General features: G+C 35.9%; 1 protein-coding gene across 2 annotated transcripts in view; it reads right to left on the bottom strand.

Annotated features, from left to right (window-relative positions):
- LOC121418353 (son of sevenless homolog 2-like) overlaps window positions 1-19,208 on the bottom strand; it is a 63,595-nt gene extending 44,387 nt beyond the window's left edge. For both annotated transcript variants that reach the window (XM_041612171.1, XM_041612172.1), the window contains exons 1-2: window positions 18,503-19,208; window positions 2,943-3,200 (exon numbers count right to left, since the gene is read on the bottom strand). In XM_041612171.1, the coding sequence (XP_041468105.1) occupies window positions 2,943-3,200; window positions 18,503-18,577 (333 nt within the window). In that variant the 5' untranslated portion in view covers window positions 18,578-19,208. The remainder of the gene's footprint in view (window positions 1-2,942; window positions 3,201-18,502) is intronic.
- Between the last annotated feature and the right edge of the window lie 4,010 nt (window positions 19,209-23,218).

The following is a 23,218-nucleotide window of genomic DNA, read 5'->3' as shown; positions in this document are numbered from 1 at the left end:
TGCTCGATCATTTATTCTTATCACCATGGGGGGAAAAGATACATGTATATGCAAAATTGTGCATATATTTTAATCTGGGGTTACAAAAATAAATAAGCCCACGCCATAACCCCACATGGACTTTAATAATAAAGGAATATACCAGAAATATCCATCTTATTGACACAAATAAAAGTGAGCACACATTATGTGGGATTTAGGAGGAGAGCAGGGGCCGCGGAACGATTTTCCAAGGGGGGGCTGAAGCGCCCCACCCCCCCCTTCGGGGGCCCATGAGAGTAGGAAAGGAAGAAGTGAAGCAATGTGATGATTCATCAAATTTTTTTTTAAGAGGGGGGGGGGGCTGACCATGCAAAAAAGTGAGGGGGGCTGAAGCACCACAACCCCCCCTCTTCCGCAGCCCCTGAGAGTAGCAAAAAAAGAAGTGAAGCAATGTGATGATTCATCAAGTTTTTTTTAAGAGAAAGACTTTGGCTTGTACATGTAGGACGATTTCTCTTAATTCCTTATATTGCTAAAAAAAATATCATGCTACCCCATTTCGTCATTACATTTAGCCAACAATATGAAATACGGTACTGAATCCACATTAATCTTTTCTGAAAAAGTACTGAAAAATATCATTTTCATATTGATAATTTTTATAATTTACTTTTTCTTTCATAGAGTAATTTAATTCCTTTTTAATCATTACAATTTACAAACACAAACCTCCCCAATTAACAATCAAGGTCAAGTAAAATGTTTCCAGGAAATTCAGACATTCCAAAACAAGCAGTGAATTTTTAGCTTTGCAAAATACCTGGAGCGTAGCATGCAATTATTGCAGTATATTTTCTCAATACAAACAATGTGTCTGTCCTCGCGAGTGCAAATACATGCAAATGTACATGTACTTCTCTTTATTAATAATCTCTTCTGCAAATATGAAAGATTACTTAACTCTAAATATTTTTATCAATATTATTCTTAATCATCCTACATGTTTGAATACTGTCTAGACAAGAGCCTTTTTTTAATTTAATGTCTCCACATAATAATTTGAATATTGGTATTGGGGTGGAGGTTGAAACAAACAAATTAACAGGTAAAATGTGACTGAAAATTAATAACCAAATGGACATTCCATTCTCAAGTTGTTCAGCTGACAATTCAAAATGCTCTATAAGCATTCACTCACTTTGATTTATTTCTAGTAAAAAAATTGTTCTGAGCTTTTCTGTCTGAGAAATGGTGGTAAAACATGTCGTCATTCTTAAAGCTGGAGAAAAGATATTCATGTCTTGATGTGCATATGTTTTCTTTGCTAACAGAGTAATAGATGTTTGGAACATTCCCCCAGAACATGTAGTTACTACTTGGTCAGTGATTGCATTTAAGATTAGACTGGACAAGCATTGGGAGAAGATTGCATATGATTGTGAGTGATTTTCAATTTTTATGTGTTTTTCATGGAATTTTTGCTGTCTACAATACCCCTGCCACCCCTCCCTGCCAACATAAGTAGCGCATCTACTTTTGTCTGAAGGAGAGCAGCAATAGACATTCTACTTTGATCGATGAACAGGCTTAGTCCTACATCATTGGAGTAAACTAAACTAACTTACCTCCAGTATATGGTGAATAAATCTTTACTTTCAAATACATAATTGTATACATTATTTCTGTGGGGCAGCTAAACGTTCACTGATACATCTCTACTTTATGAGCAATTTACTGAAACATTAAAAACAATAACAAAATAAATTCATACATGAGGCGCATCTGCAAGAAAATTTTGTGCAAAATTCTGTACAAAAAAAACGAGCGAATCCTGTTATCAGTATTTACCAAAATGAAGACAATTGAATTTACAGCGTTCCCAGCTTTTCAAGAAAACAAAATTCCCTGATTTTCCCCAATTTTTCCATGATGAAGTTTGAAAATTCCCTACTAATTATTTAAACCTATTTCCAGTCTATTATGTTTTCTCAGTTGTTGCAGTGAATAACATGTATTTTCAGTAAACTAAATAGTACCACCAAACAAGTCATCCAATGGATGTTGTTTTGATATGCAACAAAATATAACTGACCGATTACCGTGCTTTGGACTTCTGGGCCAATCAGAATTCCCTGATTTTTTCCCTCATTTGAGGTATTTTTCATCAAATTCCCTGATTGGATAAAAGTAAAATAATTTTCCCTGGTTTCCCTGATGGGCTGGGAACCCTGATTTAGATCAGTGGTGCAGCATAACATGAGAGCTTCCCCACAAAGGAAGCCCCTGACTAGCAAATTTGGTTTGATAATTTTTGATTACCTACAAATAAAATTAATAACTTCCCAATCTTTTATCGAATTATGCTCACATTATGTTTCTCCCATTGTCTGATTTATCACAGGCAGCATGATGCTAAGAGAGACTTCCCCTCAAATTAAAAGTGATAAAGTCTGCTTGCTACTTGAATTATAGTAGGCAGACCTCATACGGACGGATGGACGTACAGTAATTCTCAGAATCAGCATTAATACTTCTTACCACACTGGAGTAAGAACAGGTGCACAAGAAATTCTTTCTGAAGAAATCGACCCACCCCTAATATATACATGAATATATTAATGCATATACTTTTCAAATTAGTAATATCTTCCATGACATAGCTACAATTTCATTCGAAGGGATTCATAGTAGAAGACAAAGTCTGATTATGGATTTTTTATTATTATTATCATTATCACAGACATATTTGATTTCAAAGAATATCCCTGACAATTCAATCACTCCTAGGTAGTGTTTCTTGAAGCAAAAAGTCATGGGTTTTCACTGACTAATTTGCTCTGAGCCAATTAGATGCAAGGATTTCAGTAGCTTTTCACAATTGTCAGTGAAAATCACTAACTCTTTGTTTCATGAAATGCTCCATTGGGTATACATGTATCTGCACAGAAATCCAAACTCACCTTCAAGAGCTGGTGGATCTTATCCACCGGGAGGACAAGGGGTGCCTTCTTGCGCCCTTTCTCCAGAGCCAGCCGGGCGTCGTTGATGGCCCACTGGTCGATGGGGCGAGGGAAGGTCTTCTGGACCCTGTCCTCGATGTCGTGGACGTTGTGGGGCTGGACGCTGCACAGCATGTTGAGGAGGCAGATGATGAGGCTCTCGATGTATTCCAGGGAGTCCTCATCGGCCTGTAGAGTGGAGTGGACCTGCTGCTGCACCTACACAGAGGGAAGGGGGAGATAGCGAAAGAGATTATTATACTTCTTATTTGATCTTTTATACCATGGTCACCCTTTCATTTATGAAAACTGCTAAAAACGAAGGCCCTGTGCCTGTTTCAAGAAGTAAATCATGACATACATCAATTCAGAGGTACACTACTAATACAAAATGAACGAAGCAAAATACTGAGAGAAATGAAGACTTAAATACCAGTAACAAATATTCAGCATGGGAGTAAATCAAATTGCAATAATTTGAAACTAATTAAGTAGATTTAACAAGTGGAATGCCTCTGGCAATCTCGCCTGCATTATGCATTTTGATATAGCAGCAGCGCTGACTTTGAAACAGATATTGAATAATTATTTACAAAAAACATTCATATGATAATGAAATACTATGTCCATTCAACATTGACCCAAAATGGCCTTTGACCATGATCATGTGACCTAAGACTTGTACAAAACAATCATTCATACTTGATTGCCCTAAGGTCTATGTTTCATGAACTAGATCCATGCATTTTTTAAGTTATGAGGCCAATTCAACAAATCCTCCTAACATGGCGAAAGCACATTGACCTTAAATGACCTTTGACCTTGTTCATGTGACCTGAAACGTGCACAGGATTTTCAGGGACACTTATTGCCCTTATGTCCAAGATTCATGAACTAGGTCCATATACTTTCTAAGTTACGACGACATTTCAAATCTTAACCTTGGTCAAGATTCCAATGTTGACCAACGACGAAGACACCATCGCTGTCCGAAAAGCAGCGCCAATAGTCTCACTCTTTCATGCAGGTGAGACAAAAATCATGATTGAAAGTGAAAAGGAGAGAGGTGGGTAGAGGGTGTGCTGCTAACTGAATTCTAAGAATAGAGCATGAACTTTTTTTTTCTTGACTAAATTTCCTACATGAATTTAAATACTTAAAACTCACCTTTTCACATAACTTGTTTTTTTTTCTTTTCTTCTTTTTTAATGGATTGACTGTATAATATTATAATCTTCCACCCTGTGCGCTTTGAAACACCAGTATAAAGCACCCTACAAATATTATGATTATCATTATTATTATTTATTAAATAGTACCAACAATGGACATACTTTGTACTTCTTTATTGTTAATGTACAATTAAACAAAAAACATGAAATACGGAGATACCATACATGACTTCATGTATAAATCAAATAAATAATAGTATTCCATATATAGCATTTACCTGCCGATCCGTTTCATAATCATTTTATGACTTTACAACACCATGGAATTGATAACAATAGAGGGAGTGCTGGCATTACACCCAAATACAAAGACAAATTCAGTTTGACTACATCTGAGTCATTTTAAATTTGCATACATGTAGCCATTTGATATCAAGAACCAATGAAAATCATTGTTTGGGTCACATACATATAAGCAAATGGTTGTAACTATTGCATAATGTAAGTTTTATGATCTGAGACGAATTATGTATTGAATATTTATAGACCTAGTTTACATGTATATACAAGAGAACTTTTGCTGAGCTAGCGTCATGATCATTTTTAGACGGTGCATGCACTCTACACTATTATTATGGCCATAGTAATGGCCAAAATTTCTTACTTTTTGTATTCAAACATATTCTTGCAATTGCATATATCTTAAGCAAATTTTGAAACCTCTGCAATTACTTATATTTGAAAATATTCTGTTGATTCATATTAACCCCCAAAGTATTAATGATAGTACATTTTTTATAGCTTTGTGTATTTTTATAATTCTATTTGATACTGTTATGTTTTATGTTGCTTTTTAATGTAAAAGTTCTGTACAATTCAGCTCTTGCTGCGAACAGTCTTTGAATAAAATACCATTATTATTATTATTCATGACATCAGACACACAGCATATATACATACATGTTGGCCTACAATTTTTGGACGAGCCTTGTAAATAATCTTCAATAACAAGATTCCATGCATATTTTCACAGTTCTCTAAACTTGAGCTTGAATGCAATTACCGATAATACAAATATTTGGGCAAAATCAAATGTAACAATTGATGTGAGTGACAATTTAGACTCTTTGTTGGAAGAGCATAAAGACTTCACTTTAGTCGAGAACGGGGGACTCCCTTCACACTAGTAGGGTAGTGTGTACTTAATGGAATATCAAGATCTTAAAAGTAATATACATCAAAGAGGTCAAACCGTCAATGTACAGTAAATATGCAAGTGAAATATTAAAATAGTAGTAGAAATCCAGGTTAAATAGATAGATGTGCTGTGATGATGACCAATGAGTCATAATAGTTCTTTATCAGTCAGAGCTTGCTCAATTTAAGGATTCTACCTGGGGAGAGTTTCATGAAACAAATAGTCACTGATTTTCACTGATAACTGTTACAAGCTACTGAAATCCTTGCATCTGATTGGTTCAGAACATACAGTCAGTGAAAATTGGCATTTCGTTCTCCTTGAGATGGCAATGTATTGAACATACTAAATTTTACTAAAACATCCTGCTGCTACATGTAACCGACTCTTGATTGCAAACAGAGATGAAGCCCAAGAAATATATGGTTTCCAGATTATTCCTTTAAAAAAATCTTGATATGGTTTATAAATTGTTGAGCCAGAAATAGCAGGGTAATTTGAAAATTTTGACTAGTGAAGATATAAGCCTTGTGACCATATTCATTGCCTTTATAGTCCATCCACCAATTACTTCACCCTGATATATGTATGCCTAGTAGAAAGCCCTGGTAATCCAGGCAATGAATTCATTTGAAACGGCAAGGACATCCACAAGTTTCACAAGGCCACGGTCATTCTCGGAATCGAATAGAGTAGCGCCACAGTCACACCGGTGAAACCGACCCCACATTGACAGAAGCCATACCGTGTATCTCTAATAGCAAGTCATCTGTCAGTTTGGAGGTGGTTTCATCGTGTGACTGTGACATCACCTTGTAGTAGAAGGTAAAGGACAGGGCCCTGTATCACAAAACTTGTAACACAACAACTAATTTGCAATAACAGCCTCAAGCTACTGAAATCGATCAATCTGATTGGCTGGTAGTAAACTTGTTATAGAAGTTGTACATTTGTTATCATAGCATGTCTTCATGAAGCAGGACGCAGGAGTAGTTTCATTTATTCTGAGCAGGCCAGAAGACTAGTTCCTGTTGCAATATGGAAATATCTAGGTTGTTTCCTCCTGGTTTATGGGACCTGGTTTTCTTTGCAAGGTGAAAACTTTCTTGTTATGGTCACTTTGCCATAAGTGGTATCTCCCATTCGAAACCCTGATATTTTTGTTGGATGCTGAGTCCCGTTTCCATGGTAAATACCATGGGCCCATCGCATAAAACTTTTTACCGGAGTTTTTGCCGTGTTGAAGTCAATGGCAGAAATCAGACTAATCTTAGTTATCAGTTTTTACCAGTGTTTTCTCAGGTAAAAAGTTTTATGCAACAGGCCCCATGACAGTAAAAGTAACTTTTTTTAAAAAGCAAGGCCCGGATCTTAATACTCAAATGAGGAAGATTTCAGACAATTTTAATCTACATTGTACATATATAATACTTGGTAACTTTCTATTGAGCATTGGTAGTCATTGAATGACTTAAAACTTTGCCCACACATACCAATATGTATGTAAAAAGCCTATTGGAAAACTGGTTGAATTTCAAGCATGCATGCCTAGCCACAAGCTCCTGTATAGCATTTCATCATACAATGTCCTAATTCTGTGCATGCACTTGTTGCATTGCCCAGTCATACTAAAACGAGTCATTACGCAATTAATTCATACAGTAGTTTGTGCGATTGGTGTGAAAGCACCAGTAGTACCAGTCTGCGAGAGGCCTCCGTTGCGTGCTCGTTCTTTTACCACATTCTCCCGCCATACAGGTATAAACCATTGTGTTTATTGTTGATTCAGCGATCATAAATCATTACACACAATCATTTCTGTCTGCCTTTGCTCAAAGGCTTGGTGGGATTAGAGGAGTCCAAACTATCAATTATACCATTCAAGTATTCCAAAAACTAGGCCAAGTTGCAACAAGCATTATTATGAGAGTTCTATCTTATTGTCTACATCACTGGTATACAGCCTGTCTGTTTTTATAGGTAATGGTAATATGTCCTTACTGCATGCTCTACATACATATGATCACATGATGCTAAATTGCTAATATCACATGTTTGGTTATCAGTCGAAGAATTGGGTCCAGCCAAAATATGCTTTAGGTTTTAGTGCTGTTGTATACCAAACCTTTCTCCTGACACTATCTTTCAGAAAGATATGGGTCTGTTTTGGCAGAAATACATAGGGTTACAATATGTATCATACAATAGCGTGATACAGATTTTCTGTTGTCATACACGTCACTGATTTTTACCACAATCAAGCAAAACGACCGAGTGTTTATTATTAATAAACAAAGGAAGCAAATATATAATTATATATATTTTTCTACTTTCAGGTATTTCCCAGGTATTTCCAAGAATTCCTGTATATTTCCTCATATTTTGAATTTCCTCAGTACAGCCAAGTGCCATCTTTCTTCATCATTCACAGTAGGCTATAATGAATATTTGTTGATATTCGTAACTCCCAATCAATTCATTGTATATTCTTTGCCTACTACATCCCTTTTGTTCATATCATTTTCATGTCAACTGTGGAATGAAATTGATTTATATATTCCCCACCATTATAATCATTCATTATATAACGATTATACTTGTTCTGATTATTACTAGTATCACCGCCCCCCCCCCTCATTAATAAAATAATCATCACAATCTTTTTTGACATCTGGGTGAATTCTAATTCATCTTTCAGGTTGTTATCCAAAAACAAGAAAGAGTAACCCATATTTGTTAAGGTCAGGTGGGAGCCAATGAGTGAATAATAAGTGAATTCCTAATGACCTGTCTCCTACACTTTGTCTGGTGATATGGTGAGTAGAGTGTCTACCTTGGGTCTATGAGCCTACGATACCCTGGATTGGCTGGTCAGTAGACAGACAAACCTGTTTCTATTCTGGGCTGTTTTGCTGTCTGCCGCTTCCCTGGGAGAAGTCACCCTGACTGATTTCATTACCCATCACTTCACAACACAAACTGAATCTGCAAGAAAACATCTCTCCCTATTGGGGTGTCTTTTTTCCCCCTCTGGTTTCAAAATGTGGGTGAACAAAAAATGGCTTTAAAAAACACCAATTATAATCATATGATATTTAAAAACTAAAAAAAGATTACAGACCCCCCCCCCCCCCCGACCCCCAAGGAAAAAAAACGATATTTCGTTTATTTATGGGTTTGAGTCTGTTTCAGGGGTACAGACAAAGTATTAAGAATAATAAATAAGACATTGCAGAATACAGAACACATTTGCTTATATGTGTCAATTTCCAATAGAACATGATAATATAAATGTAATGTAATTTTTTTTCATAATATTGGACAGGATAAATAAATAAATATCTAAAGGGATACTCCAGGCTGAAGATTTTTATATATAAATAAATAGAGTAAAATTCACAGACCAAAATGCTGAAAATTCCATCAAAATATGATAAAAAATAACCAAGTTAATGAATTTTAAAGTTAAAGGTATTGTTTAACTTTGTGAGCAGCCGATTTAAAAAATTCTCAAACCATGATGAAGCATGTGTACAAGTGCATGCATTAGCACTAATAAACCCTGAAAACAACCATTATTGAGAATGAAAAGCTAAAACTACAAGGCAAACCCCGATTTCGTAAATAGGCGTCTTATAGACACCTAAATAATACACATAAGTGTATGGGATGAAATTAAGATGGTGTTTCCGGTCACTTTATATTTTAATTTTTGAAGCACTAAATAATTATTTTCGAACGCAATTTTTTCAGGGCTTCATTTTTGTAACATATCACAGACACAGGTGACAAGTGTGACCTTCTAGCTCAGAATTTTAAAAAGTCAAACCAATGTTAACCAATCACTTTAAGCAATATTTTGTGAAAACATTTATATGCATATTGTCATAAATATTTATTAGGTGGGCTGATGTCACATCCCCACTTTCCTTTGCTTATTACATGAAATCATAATTGTTTCATTTCTTCATACCGGTAAATGAGTCTGCATTATATGATAAAATAAGTTGCAGCAATAAACAAATAATGTTCTTAATCAATTGTCAATCCAATAGTTTTTAGTTCTTGGTACAAAAATATTGGATAAACCTAATTTCATATAATAAAGTAGAAAAGAACAAGTGGGGATATGAAATCATCAGACCACCTAATGAATATTCATGAAGACATGCCCAGAAATGTTTTACCAGAATAATGCAAATCTTTAAATTTCTATAACTTCGTTATATTTTTATCAGATTTTTGAACCAATTTTTAGCAGTTTGTTCTGTGAATTTTACTCTATTTATTGAGATGTAAATATCTTCAGCCCGTAGCATCCCTTTAAATGGGGGCTTTTGAGAAAATAAATAAATATACATGTATATCCTGTGATTGTTACTAGTAAATGTTCAGTGATTGCATCAAACCAAATGAAAAATATGGCAACATAAAATGGTTTTTAATCAAGGGGCCGCATTTGCTCTATTTCCATGGGGAAAATAAGGCCCTCTGATAACCATGTTTCATGCTCATTAATATGCAAATGAGATTGATTGGATCTCATATTTCCAATGGACAATTGTAGGTCTCCTGTAGACCTTGTATTAGATATCTTATCATGTTTCTACTGCTATGCATAAAAAATATATGAATGGGATTATGGAAAAGGGGGCCTTATTTACCCCCACTCTCCCCTAATCCCATAAGCATGATCTGATATTAGCCTCATCACTCTAATACAAATGATATCAATGTCTTTTGTATACATCTTGACATCAATGAGAGTAATGTTATGTAACATGTAACTCCCAACCCGATGTGCTTGAATGTACGTAGCTAATGTCATGATCGTGTTGAAATACATACATGTATTTCTAAACATTGCACCCTTGTAAGGATCATTATGTTGCTACCTCGAAAGTCCCCACCATCTTATTGCTCGAATAGAAAGGAGTAAGCACAGATTCCACAGGAGCCATTTCAAGAGGGAATAAGATGTTTTTCAAAGCTCTATGTGCTGCAATTTCCTTCTGCATCCCTCCAGAAAACTTTCTAAATTGCCCTGCCATCGCCATGGCAACATTGATGTCATACATCTCTGTGCTCCTTTGACTCTAAACACATTTGCGCAAACAAGTGTCTGTGTGTATTTGTGGCAGAAGTGCACGTGCTGCTGTCGAGTAGTAGGAGTATACAGGAGCAGCAGCAGCAGCGGACGACGGCGGCGACAATGTAGGGGTGACTAATACGTCTGCAGCAGTAATCACCGGATCTAAGATCCAAAATGCTTTGTCATATTTTACTGATTACATGTGATGGGGTCAAGCTTTGAGAAACATTAGAAAATACTTAACATCTATCAGGTATTAAAACTGAACTTTTAGATTGTTTGCAATTTAATTTTAAGCAAAAATAAGTCTTTTCACTTCTCTTCAATTCGGATACAGGTTATCTTCATGATTTAAAAACACAAAACACTTTTCATCCTCAAATTTCAACCTTTTTTTTTTATTCATGTTCATGACATACAACAATTTGTATAATTGTTTTATATACTACTTAATATCAAGGAGCCTTGTTAATATGTACATGTAAGCCTCCATGGAGTCTGGAAAACTATGCAAAAAAAAAAAAATCCCAAACATGACACTGTTGACAGTGACACTTGACAACCTCAAAATGACACTGTATGACAACCAATCCAAAAATTATTCCCTCTATTATTATTGTGAAAGTTATACATGTATACAGGAAGCCACAAACATACTTCCTTTGAATAATCTACAAACATAAATAAAGACAGTTATTTCCCCATAATCAAACACTTATCAACATAGTATTTCAATATTATTGTGCCCAAGAGGTAAACCAATCTAAGACATTACTCTTACTCATCATCGTTTTAACCAAACCGGAGTCTAATTCAAAATAGCCAGCAGCCCACACTTCTGAGTCATTCTCTTCTGAGTCAAACACAAATGACACTTAAATTGTATTTGTACCCCCCCCCAAAAAAAAGGACATGTGCAATTAATTGCAATTTTTAGAGTAAACAATGTACCTCATGGCAATAATAACAACAACAAAAATAACAATAAATTAACAGGGGGGGATAAATAGATTAATTACATGTATAATGGAGCATAACTAAAAGAAATTGTAATGTTTAACTTTTAAATGCAATCAATATTTAAATAGATCATCCCCTCCCCCCCCCCCTTTCCTCCATCAAGCTTTCCCTGAAGCAGTGCAATCCATACTTCAAAAAAATCCTATACTGGCATACATGTCAGATGTGGAGCCTGCTGTACACATAAAGCATACTAGTCACTTATCAAATCATCAAACACTGTAATTGTCGAATACATACTATTTGAAAGGAATCACTGAACTCTACATTTACATAAGCAAGTCATGGAATGCCAGAACACAATCGTTATGCATCTAAGCATTCACAATATCTTTTATTTACTTGTATTACATCAAATTCCATCTCAGAAAAATAATAAAAGAGAGATGCTTTCATAGTCAGTTTCTGAGAAAATCTCTATGCATCAGTACAAGAACGATCACAAATTGATTGAAAGCCATTTTAAAATACAATTCAATATGCTTCATGTATACATAACGTAACATGCAGACTTAAGAATGAAATTGATCAATTTAATTTCTTTCTACATTTTATAATTTTTGTACCATAGATCTAAAAAAAAACTATTTATCATAAAAACATCTTTATTCTGAAAGATCATTTTATCCAATAAACACTAAAAACGATGTACTACGTGTAATCCTCATTAGTAAAGTTCTAGATGTATTGATTTCCCTAATTGCCCAAAGATAAATGTATCATCACAAATCTTGAGATAAACAAAATGTATATTTGGTATAAAGAGGATACTACATATTAAAGGCAATGTAAAATGATCACATCAATAAAAACCTCCAGCTGATAAAAAAATGCATTCTTGCAAGTTTGATTCAATTGTTTACTTATCAATACATTAAAAATAAAAGCAATGTTATGGGTATCCAAGGTACATGCAGGAGGGCCATATCATCAAAAATGCAGAATGGTATGTGACATAATAACATATTGCATGATTTTAACAAATAAGGAGTCAAACAAGTAATAATCTGTCAGTGTTGTTGTTCTGACTAAAGGTTGTGAAGGGGCTGTCACCTGAAAATTTCAGCAAATGTACATGTATGCCAATCTACAAATAGCAAGCCATTTTCTCATTGAATTCTTATAATGATATATTAAGCATTCCACCCTTGATATGAAAAATTGCCTCTAATTTTCAACCAAGCAAGAAGTCAAATTGTTAATTTCAAGATTTTTTTTTCACAATGGGTAATTCTTGATAAAATAGGACAAGATAATATGACATGTATGTACCTCCCGAACATTTTAGCAAATGTTTACTGACATTTGTGCATGTGTATAGCATGATTTTATTTCTAATTTAAACCTATAAATGTTATTAAGCATTCCATTCTTGAAATGAAAATGCAAGAAATCTGTGTTCGCAAAGGGAAATTTTTGATATCACGAAAATAGAGTAAAGGAGTGGACGGCTTGCCATACGTACATGTCAACGTATTTTGCAGCCTAAAACGTCCTGGGCCCTGTCTTACAAAGAGTTGCGATTGATCCGATCAACCTCAACTATATGGAAATAAATGTCATCATATTTTTCTCAGGAAATGTGCACGATGTTCTTGGTAAACAAAGAACAGCAAATCGAATTACCAAGAAAACAATATGAAAATACTTCAAATCTACAAAACATTTTGAACAAACATGCATTTTAAATGCTGCCGATGTTGGCTTTCCATAGTTGTGGTTTGATTGCATCAATTGCAACTGTTTGTAAGACGGGGTCCAGGTGGAGCATGCCTTTAACAAGGTAATTAGTGTATACCTTGCCATTGATCAAGAACTACATTGACAGCAACCATTCGCATCCAGGTACTTTGCTCCCAGGGTAAATGCCATGCATTGCATCTAGTACCATTCATATGCAAATGGGCTCTTTATGACAGTGTGCTGTGGTACCCAAGGGGACGTGTTTGCAGATGTGCATACACCGTGCTCATCTTGCATAAGTTACGCTTCACACACAGACACTGGGAATATTCTTTGTTTACATATTTGAGTCATGTGTTCGCACACACACAATGTCGAGCAAATTACTAGATACATGTACATGTACTGTGATAAAAAACATTTATAGATCAACAATCTTTACAAAAGAGTACATAGTACGTAAATGCAACGTGAAGGCCCAACATGTAAAAACATAAATGTTTCCAATAGACAAGACGAAGAACTCCTATGAGGTATTGGTTACCTATATGTGTTCATATTGATATCAACCATTCAAATGAACTTTTTCTTCTATTCATATGTTTTGGAAATTCTTTGGTTTTATCTTCAACAAAAAGTTAAACTAAAATGCAAAGAAAGAGATGAAAGTTAGGGGTTCTATACCTGAAAACAAAAAAAAATTGGGTATTACCAGGAAGGGTTGTAGAGGAGGCAGAAAAAAAAGTATAGAAAAGGGGCTCAGTTCAAATCTGCCTAAACAATGTCCCCAGAGCCCTGGAAAACTTTAAATAAGAGCCCCTGAAAATGCCAATGTGGTCCTTTAGGGTCCAATGTACATGTATTATTAAAAGCAAATTCTGGCTGGTGAGATTATACAGTAGCCCTAGGAGAAAAAATTCCCTGCAAAAAGTGAATATTAACGTTCCCAGATCAAAAAGAGGATGGTTAATCTGATGCAAAAGGAATAAATTAAGTTATTCAATTGTCCTAGCGCAAGGTTTACAGAATTTGAATAGAAAAATGTTTATCTTTAGGTCATCTAATTCTTGCCTCCTTAAAGTTCAAGTCCACATCAGAAAAATGTTGATTTGAATCAATAGAGAAAAATCAGACAAGCACAATGCTGAAAATTTCATCAAAATCGGATGTAAAATAAGAAAGTTATGACATTTCAAAGTAATGCTGTAACCGATTTTTATTCCAATTCCCGATCCGATTTTCCCCTTTTTTCTACATTTTTCCGAACTCCGATTTTTGACCAGTGGGGAAAAAATCGGATCGGAAAAACCAAAACATAACAAGACAAAAAAAAAACATGTGGCGACATGTTTGCCATCAAAATGCGCTGGTGATTTGTTTTGATCTCAGACAAAAGCGGTGGAAGGAAAAGAAGATAAAGGGGAAGAAAATTATGATTTGTTTTTATCTCCGATATTAGCGGAAAGGCAGGTGGAGAAGAAGATTATGATTTGTTTTGATCTCCGACATAATCGGGGAAGAACAAAACGATGATGATGATAATTGGTGATAATTTGTTTTGATCTCCGACAAAAATGGAGGAAGAAAAACAACGAAAAGACGATATGTTTTGATCTTAAGCGGAGGCAAATAAGATTAAGTTGAACACGCTGACATGCGCGGTAATATTTACGACTATCTGACTATACGTCCTCTAAGAGTTTGCGATTACCTCCGCTATCACTACGATGTTGTAGAGAAGGTGAATATCATGGTAAACAACTCTGGATAATAATGCGTCTTTTTCGGGAGGTCAAGCGACCTTTAAGAGTTTACGATTACCTCCACCATCACTACGATGTTGTAGAGAAGGTGAATATCATGGTAAACAACTCTGGATAATAATGCGTCTTTTTCGGGAGGTCATGCGACCTTTAAGAGTTTACGATTACCTCCGCCATCACTACGATGTTGTAGAGAAGGTGAATATCATGGTAAACCACTCTGGATAATAATGCGTCTTTTTCGGTAAGTAATGCGGCCTCTAAAAGTTCACGACGGACTCCGCCATCACCACGATGTTGTAGAGAAGAGGCCTATCGTTGATCGGCGGTAGTGTCGCGCGCTGGAACGTCATTATCTTATTTTCCTTCCTCCGATTATGTCGGAGATCAAAACAACTCATCATCTTCTTCCTCCACTTTTGTCGGAGATCAAAACAAATTCTGCCATCAGTGTAGCGTGCCGCATTTGTCCACGCGCCGGCCACATACAAATTTTAATGTATTTTTTTGTTTTTGAATATCTTCCGATCCGATATCCGAACCGATTCCGATTTTAGGAGCAAAACTTCCGAACCGAACTCCGATCCCGTAATTGCTCTAACTTACAACATTATTTCAAAGTTTCGCGTATTTTTAACAGAGTACACGTAGTTATATGAACGAGCCAGTTACATCCAAATGATAGTCAATGATGTCACTCACTAAATATTTCTTTTGTTTTTTATTGTTTAAATTATACAATATTTCAATTTTTACAAATTTGATGATTAGGACCTCCTTGCCTGAAGCACAAAATGTTAAAATAATGGAATTCCACATGTTCAGGGAGGAATGAAACTTCATTTCACATGACAATGAGAAAATAAAAATATTTCATATTACATATAATAAAATATAAAAAAAATAGTGAGTAATGTCATCAGTTCGTCATTTGCATAGTGACCGAGATGTGCATATATCTGATTTGTGAAATGAAGCCAAACTTTAAAATGCCATAACTTTCTTATTTTACATCCGATTTTGATGAAATTTTCAGTGTTATATGCTTGTTGAATTTTTCTCTTTTTATTCAAATCAAGTTTTTGTTGGGGTGGACTTGTCCTTTAAACTTAAGGGATATTTATTATATTATATCTTAATAAATAAAGTAAACTTCACAGAGCAAAATGCTGCAATTTGGAAATTGAAGGGACAGACAAAAAGAGGCAAAGAATTTTCATAATTTTCTCATAATTATCAAATTATCTGATGGTTAGATTGATTTTTCAACTTTTACAAATGCCTAATGGCTACCAGTACTGAAAGTTGAGTTCTAGATGCAGGACTGGATGCCTCTCTGTCCAGGGGGGTGGTTTACAATATTTTGCTGCAAGTACAGTCAAGTCAAGCTGAAGTGCCCACACATGTGTAAATGTCATGCATGACTGAGATCTCATTGCATTAATTTCTAAAATACAAAGTAGCACGGTTAACATGAGCATAATTTCACCGATGTGGCGATTAAGTGTATCATACCACATGCACCTGGGAATTCAAGTGTCACTTTTAGTTTTAGTCAAACTTAAAATCTTTGTGAAACGCACCTCTGATCTTGTGATCTGGGTACATTTGTTTTGTTTGACATGACTGAAAATGCATGTTGGGTACGTGTAAGTCAATACATGATGCAGTATTTGGTACCCTGGGGTACCAAATAATAATCCGCCATTTTGTTAAATTATTTATTTTATTTTTTGCACTGTACCCTGGGTTACCAAAACATGCATGCAAATGATAACTTTATTCTAATTTTCATGTTCTGTTCTAATCTTCACTGTTCAATAATGATACCTGTAGTTGTCATTATTGATCTTATGTAAGTTAGCTGTCGAAAACTTCTTAAGTATAACACAATTTGTTTACTATTATTGGCATTAGATTGTATCAAAGAAAGGAAATAGGCAATGTGATCATTGTCCCCATTCATTGTCATGATTGTCGCACCGATCGTACGACCATGATCACCATGACAACTATGTAACTGTAAGCTATTACAACACAAGATGGCGCTGCACAGGTGCATCAATACATATCGTTTTCAATCAGATCAAAAAACAGATCAAATGCGGCGAGGGATATTCTTCTCAAAGAATATTTCCATTGCATTTCAAATATCCATGCAGGAAAGTAGAAGTTTAATCCTTGACATGCTTGATGAAAAAATTGTAGATCTAGAGTCTAACCCCCAAATATTGGACGGTTCCAAATATAGGACGTAAATTACTTCAACTCCCTCCTCGCAACTACAGGGACCTGCACTGGCAGGGGACTTGCATGCATGTGATACATACTTGCTATTGAACCGACACACAGTAGATCCAGGTTGCTGCTCAAAAAAAAATATTCCAGGGGTAAAATCCACGATTTTGACCTCCAAAGTTTCTTTATGACTCTCGCTTATTATGGACTCCAAAAGATTGATGACCCCCAAAAATCATGAAAAGTAGAATAGAAGTGATCTCCGCCGGAAATATCACCGCCGAGATTGCACATGTTCGATCTATCACAAAAAAAAATCTGCAACGGCAGCCGCGGGGATTCCCCACAGCAGCCCCACGGTAGGAAATTTGACACCCTTCCAAATATGGCACTCACCTAAAAAAAAATCAGACATATTTCCCGACTGAATACGAAATGCATGCTGTTGACGTGCGCACGCTTCACAAAGGAGTTTCACAATAAAGTCGCGCGCAGCTGAGCGAAGACGACCAATGTTGAGCCAAAAGAGGTCCTTTTGGTAAGTAAAATTATATCCCAATTTCTGTATCAAAATTAATGCTTGGATACTTGGATGTAGAGACATAAAGCTGGAAGCTTATTTGTCCCTTGTCACGTAGGGTTGTCTCTGGTAATGGTATGGTGAATATTTTAATGGATGGGATTTCCAGTGCCTCTCGATTGCAGATTTAAATGCATCTACACTAGTTGCAGAAACTACTTCCTCTGGCAAAGCATTCCAGTTATTAATGCTTCTAGCTGTAAAAGCATATTGCCGTGTCTGTAATCTACATCTGTATTTCCTAAATTTCATACTATGACCTCTGGTCCTTTTATTAATGATAGTAATAATCAAAATCTGCATTTGAGCAGCTGAAATAAGTTATTTTCTCAACAATCAAGCAATCATTTGGGGGTCTAGAGCGTGATTTAAATCACCGAAATTGATAACGGCGCACAACTCTACTCATCCCATATTTAAATACTGCACCCGATATTTGGCAAAAAAACACCAAGCTTCTGGTAGTAGACTTAAGTAAATAATTTCTGTTTACCATGTTTGTTTAATTCTATTTTTTATGACATTAATAATCAACATTTGTACTATGGAAATGCACATGATTTTTATTTGATTCAATTGTATTTTTGTTTTGGTCCAAATATGCTTAAGTGTCCAACATTTGGGCACTCGATCTGTTTGAATTTCTGACATGTCTGAAAAGTATTCAGATAAGTTTGTAGTGCAACTAAAGCCAAAAAGGCTGGAAATTGTTCTCTGGTGAATGGACATGACAGAGGAATTTAACGAAGTTACACGTTTTATCTTCCATACTCACCTTTCGAAGAGCATTTACAAACAAGCCCCTCCATTTCTTGTAGTCTTCAGATTCAAAGTCAACAGTGGCCATCATTGCAATAGCAGACTAGGTCTCAAACTTGAGAGCTCTTAGAAAAAAATGGGGAAAAAGAGAGCTCAGCTCAGTCAGTGTTGTTCGTTCACTGGTATCTGGCAAAATAGTTTACCAGGCTTTGGAAGTAATGTTTAATTCAAATAGGCATAAAAGTCCTGATGATAATGAAATGAAAAAAATAGGATTATCATGACCTCGCCTCGATGAATTCGTGAATCTTTGCAATAGCATGATGTTCAGGCCATTACATACATGTATGATAATGTAGGCATCGCGTTGCGTTGGGAGAATGATGCCTTGGCCTGTCTGAGCTGTGATCATTGCATTGCCATTGTTACTCATTCATGAGTCCACTGTAGTCTGTACGGTACTGTTCAATTCTCAACACTCACAGAATTTTAAAAAGTCGAATGCACACAGAAATACAACCAAAGAAATCCTCGTCTTGATCATCTGAATAATTCTCTCGCAGTCCATGTTGTTGGAAAATAAACCAGGTTCTGATCCGTACTGCACACTCCGGCCATCTTTAATGATTATTGGTATAAAGTTTCATTTGAGAGCAGGGTTTTGTTGCCGCAATAGAGCAAATTAATCTTCACAGCGAGCTTCCAGCATTTGCGAGAGCGCATGCGTTGTGGAAACAGGAGTTCCGCAAATTTCCGCATTGAGGTACGAGCGAGGACGCACTTTCAGAATATCTTCTTTGTCAATGTGATCTAAAAGCCATCAATAATAATAATAATATTAAAGATTACAAGAGCGGGATGGGCCTATCCATGATCGATTTCAAATAGTTCTAATCATAAAAACAAACAAACTAGAACAAAATTGGATTATCCGCCTGACCACCTAAGGTGGAGGCAGAGAATGGTTAATTGGGTGTGGTTGATTTCCAGATTTCCAACTAGGCCTACATCCAGGGGGGGGGAGTAAAGCACCAGCCCCCCCATTAGCGGCCCAGAACCCCGCCCAAAACAAACAAACAAATAAACATAATGAATTCAAGTCAAGTATTTATTTCTAGATTCATTAAAAAGAACACAATGAGAACACAATTATATACACACAAAGGAAATATAAATCACAACAAAAACAAAAGTATCAACAGAACCGAAACAAATAGAGGTAATGATCGATAAAACAATGGTAGCCACATATATTGTAAAAATATAGATGAACAAAATCATGAATGAAAATGGGGCATACAAAACGCACATACCTAATATAGATACCATGGGGGAATAAGGAGAAAAGAAACATGGGGAATAAAAGTGGAAAAACAATATGAGAAGAAGAAAGAAAAGTAAAGGATTAAAAGAGAAAAAAAATGACCACTAAAAATATGACAAATAGAAACATTATATTCGAGCTTTGCGCTTACATTGTGTTAATTGAGATGTAGGCCTATCATTCAAGTTAAGAAAAATTGTGATTCTATTCAAGATTTTCTTTAGAAGTCCTTAGAATATTAATTCCTTCTTCATGTCATATAATTATCGCATCGGTATATGCGCATAATTGATTTACAAAAAGGTGCTTTACATGTCCCGTTTTTCAGATCTGAATATGAATAAAATTTAAGTCATTTCCATTCAAATAGCCGAAATAATAATTTTCTTCAAGTTTTGCAAAAATGAAAAATAAAACGATACAAAGATTTGTTTACAGAAGAAGTCGCAATTCCCTATAAAAATCAAAAGCTTGTAGCGGGAGCATAGTCGTCTCAGATGAATTATGATTTTTTTGGGGGGAGGGGGGCAACGCCACTATGGAGAAGCGAGTGGGAAAGCGGGCATGAATTACTGAGCAAAAATGGGTCTATTCCAAGTTCTACATTACGTGTTTGTGTGAAAAAGGGAACACAATAAATTGCACATCATCTTGATAAGATAAAACAAAACGGTTCTCTTCAAGTTAAAAAAAATTGCACAAGACAGCCCCAGTTTTCAGTTCAGTATGTAAAAATGCTTCACATCGGGGTTTACGCGCTCATTATTTTAATCAAGACAAATGTTTGTTTTTCAGACAGTTAATAAAACAAATGTATAGTAAAGAAAGATATAATCTTGGAAATATTATGCATGAAAGGATAAAACACTGACTCTAATAATAGCCGGTTAATTGTGCCCATATATAGAGATGAATTAGTAATATGTATCTATGGTTGTGCCCCACATCTGCTCCCCTCCCCCTCCACGGCTCTCAGTTGTCGAATGTTATAATGTCATGTATGTCATATATAGGCCTATATATAATGTCTATAAGTATTGCATGCATTTACACGCATTTACACCGTCCAAGGTATTAAATTGGGAGGTGGCAATTCCGACTGATAACTCTTTGATAATAAAAGTTATATAGTTTAACAAACTAGCAAACCACAATTTCATATTTAATCTGGTCAAATTAATTGTTACCATGTATCTTATAGCAACGGCATAATCAATGGATATTCATTGGTTCGATATCATTATTAAACTAAATTGAGATGAAAGCAACCACTGAGGGGGGGGGTCTAATGGGACAGAAATATGGAAAGAAAGAAAAAAAGATAAGAAAATAAGGAAAGAAGGACAGCGAAAAGTAAAAAGGGTGAGCAAAAATGGGAAAACGCATGGTGCAAAAATGCAGAGATCGAGGCCTAAGTCATGACCACAGAACTACATGCAGTTTGTCGATCGCGACGAGTACCGGTATATTTTTCCCATCATGCATTTCGCTTTTGTTTACAAATACACTAAGGCGCGTATTGCGCTCTGTACGAGTACTCTTGATGATATCCGGTATGCGCGACGAAGACGACGGATTTATATGTGCGCATAACTTGATGACGACACTGGCCTTTTATGACGTAACAAAGCCACACTGATATGATTCTTAAAACGCAATAACTACACATTAAAAATAAAAGGGGAAGTTCACCCTGACGAAATGTTTGTTGTAAAAAAATACGATATATATATAAATGTGTGAAGCTACATGTACAACAGCTTTGGCAACTCTTTTATTTAAATATTGTAAAAAAATGGATGAAGAGAACAATGGTAGACGTAGCTTAAATCAAGGTTCCCCAGAGCTATCTACCCTTTGAAAAAATTGGTTATGCCGAAAAAATGTCTCTGCCGGGAATCGAACCCGGGCCCCCAGCTTTGAACGCCGGTGCCTTAACCACTAGACCACAGAGACGGGTCAGTGGCTAGGGCGACCGAGATCCGATTGACCGTCAGAAAGACAGATTTTCGCCCCCAGCTTTGAACGCCGCTGTGCCCTAGCCACTGACCACAGACGGGTCAGTGGCTAGGGCACCGGCGTTCAAAGCTGGGGGCCCGGGTTCGATTCCCGGCAGAGACATTTTTTCGGCATCACCAATTTTTCCAAAGGGTAGATAGCTCTGGGGAACCTTGATTTAAGCTACGCCTACCATTGTTCTCTTCATCCATTTCTTTACAATATATATATATATATATTTATATATATATATATAAAAATACTCCGTAATGAAACTATTTTTTCACAAATTTTCGCCCATAGGGCTTTGTCAAGTGATTTATTGAGATCAAATTCATTTGATCTCATGACTATGGTGAGATTTGTATACTCCTAATGGATTCCTTGAAAAATAGTCCTCAAAATATCCCTTTTTCTGATCTGAATATCAAAAATTTACAGTTCGCACTTCGTGCTCGCATCATTTGGTTAGTGAAATACGTATGGTCTTAGTGAATTCCCACAAACAAGCCTTCGAATACCCCTCTTCAGGTCTAATTTCCTAAATTTCAGCTCGCGCTTCGCGCTCGCAATATTGATTAGTCAGATGCGTATGTTAATCATTATTACAATGACTACAAGTGCTTCCTGTGTTTAGATAACAAAATCAACAGGTGCTTGGCACTCGCATTAGATGAATATATGTATACTCTTAATTGATTCCTGAACTAAAGTCCTTAAAATGTCCATGTTTGGGGTCAATATATACAAAAATTTCAGCTTGTGCTCGATCGCGCTCGTATTGTTTGTTTAGCGACACAGGTATGTAACATGATAACAAAAATATGCTTATATAATGCCCCTTTCTAGGTCTGAATGTAAAAAATTTTCAGCTCGCGCTTTGCGCTCGCATGATCAATGAGATACACATCCGTTTAATGGCACTGTCCTTAAAATATCTCTTTTAGGTCAGTATACCTTGCAACTGAACGCGCTTCGCACGCTCACTAGGTGACTCAAAAATTTTGATGGTGCCCCCAATGCCGTGACCCACGGTACGCCACTGCGTGCAGATGTAAGTGATTCCCGGCAAGGCATTCCATAAAGTAATAGTACGTATGCTGAAGTAAGTACTTCTGACATTAAAGGGAAAGTTCACCCTAAAGAAAACTTTGTTGTAAAAATATGCGGCAGAAAAAACTTTGATAGTAAAAAAATTGGTGAAGGTTTGAGGAAAATCGGTTAAAGAGTAAGAAAGTTATTAAAGTTCAAAGTTTTGGATTTGTGACGTCATAAACATAAACGTGCAGCTGACCCATGTACTGTTATGTAATATAAAATGCATGAATTTCAAATTTTGTATGGTTCCTGATGACTTAATTTTGTTTTCTATTCATGATCGGGTGAAAAATGATTTGTCAATTGTTATAC

Source organism: Lytechinus variegatus, chromosome 7 (genome assembly GCF_018143015.1).
Source record: "Lytechinus variegatus isolate NC3 chromosome 7, Lvar_3.0, whole genome shotgun sequence".
NCBI lineage: Eukaryota > Metazoa > Echinodermata > Echinoidea > Temnopleuroida > Toxopneustidae > Lytechinus > Lytechinus variegatus.
This window is presented reverse-complemented; position numbering and strand designations above follow the sequence as displayed.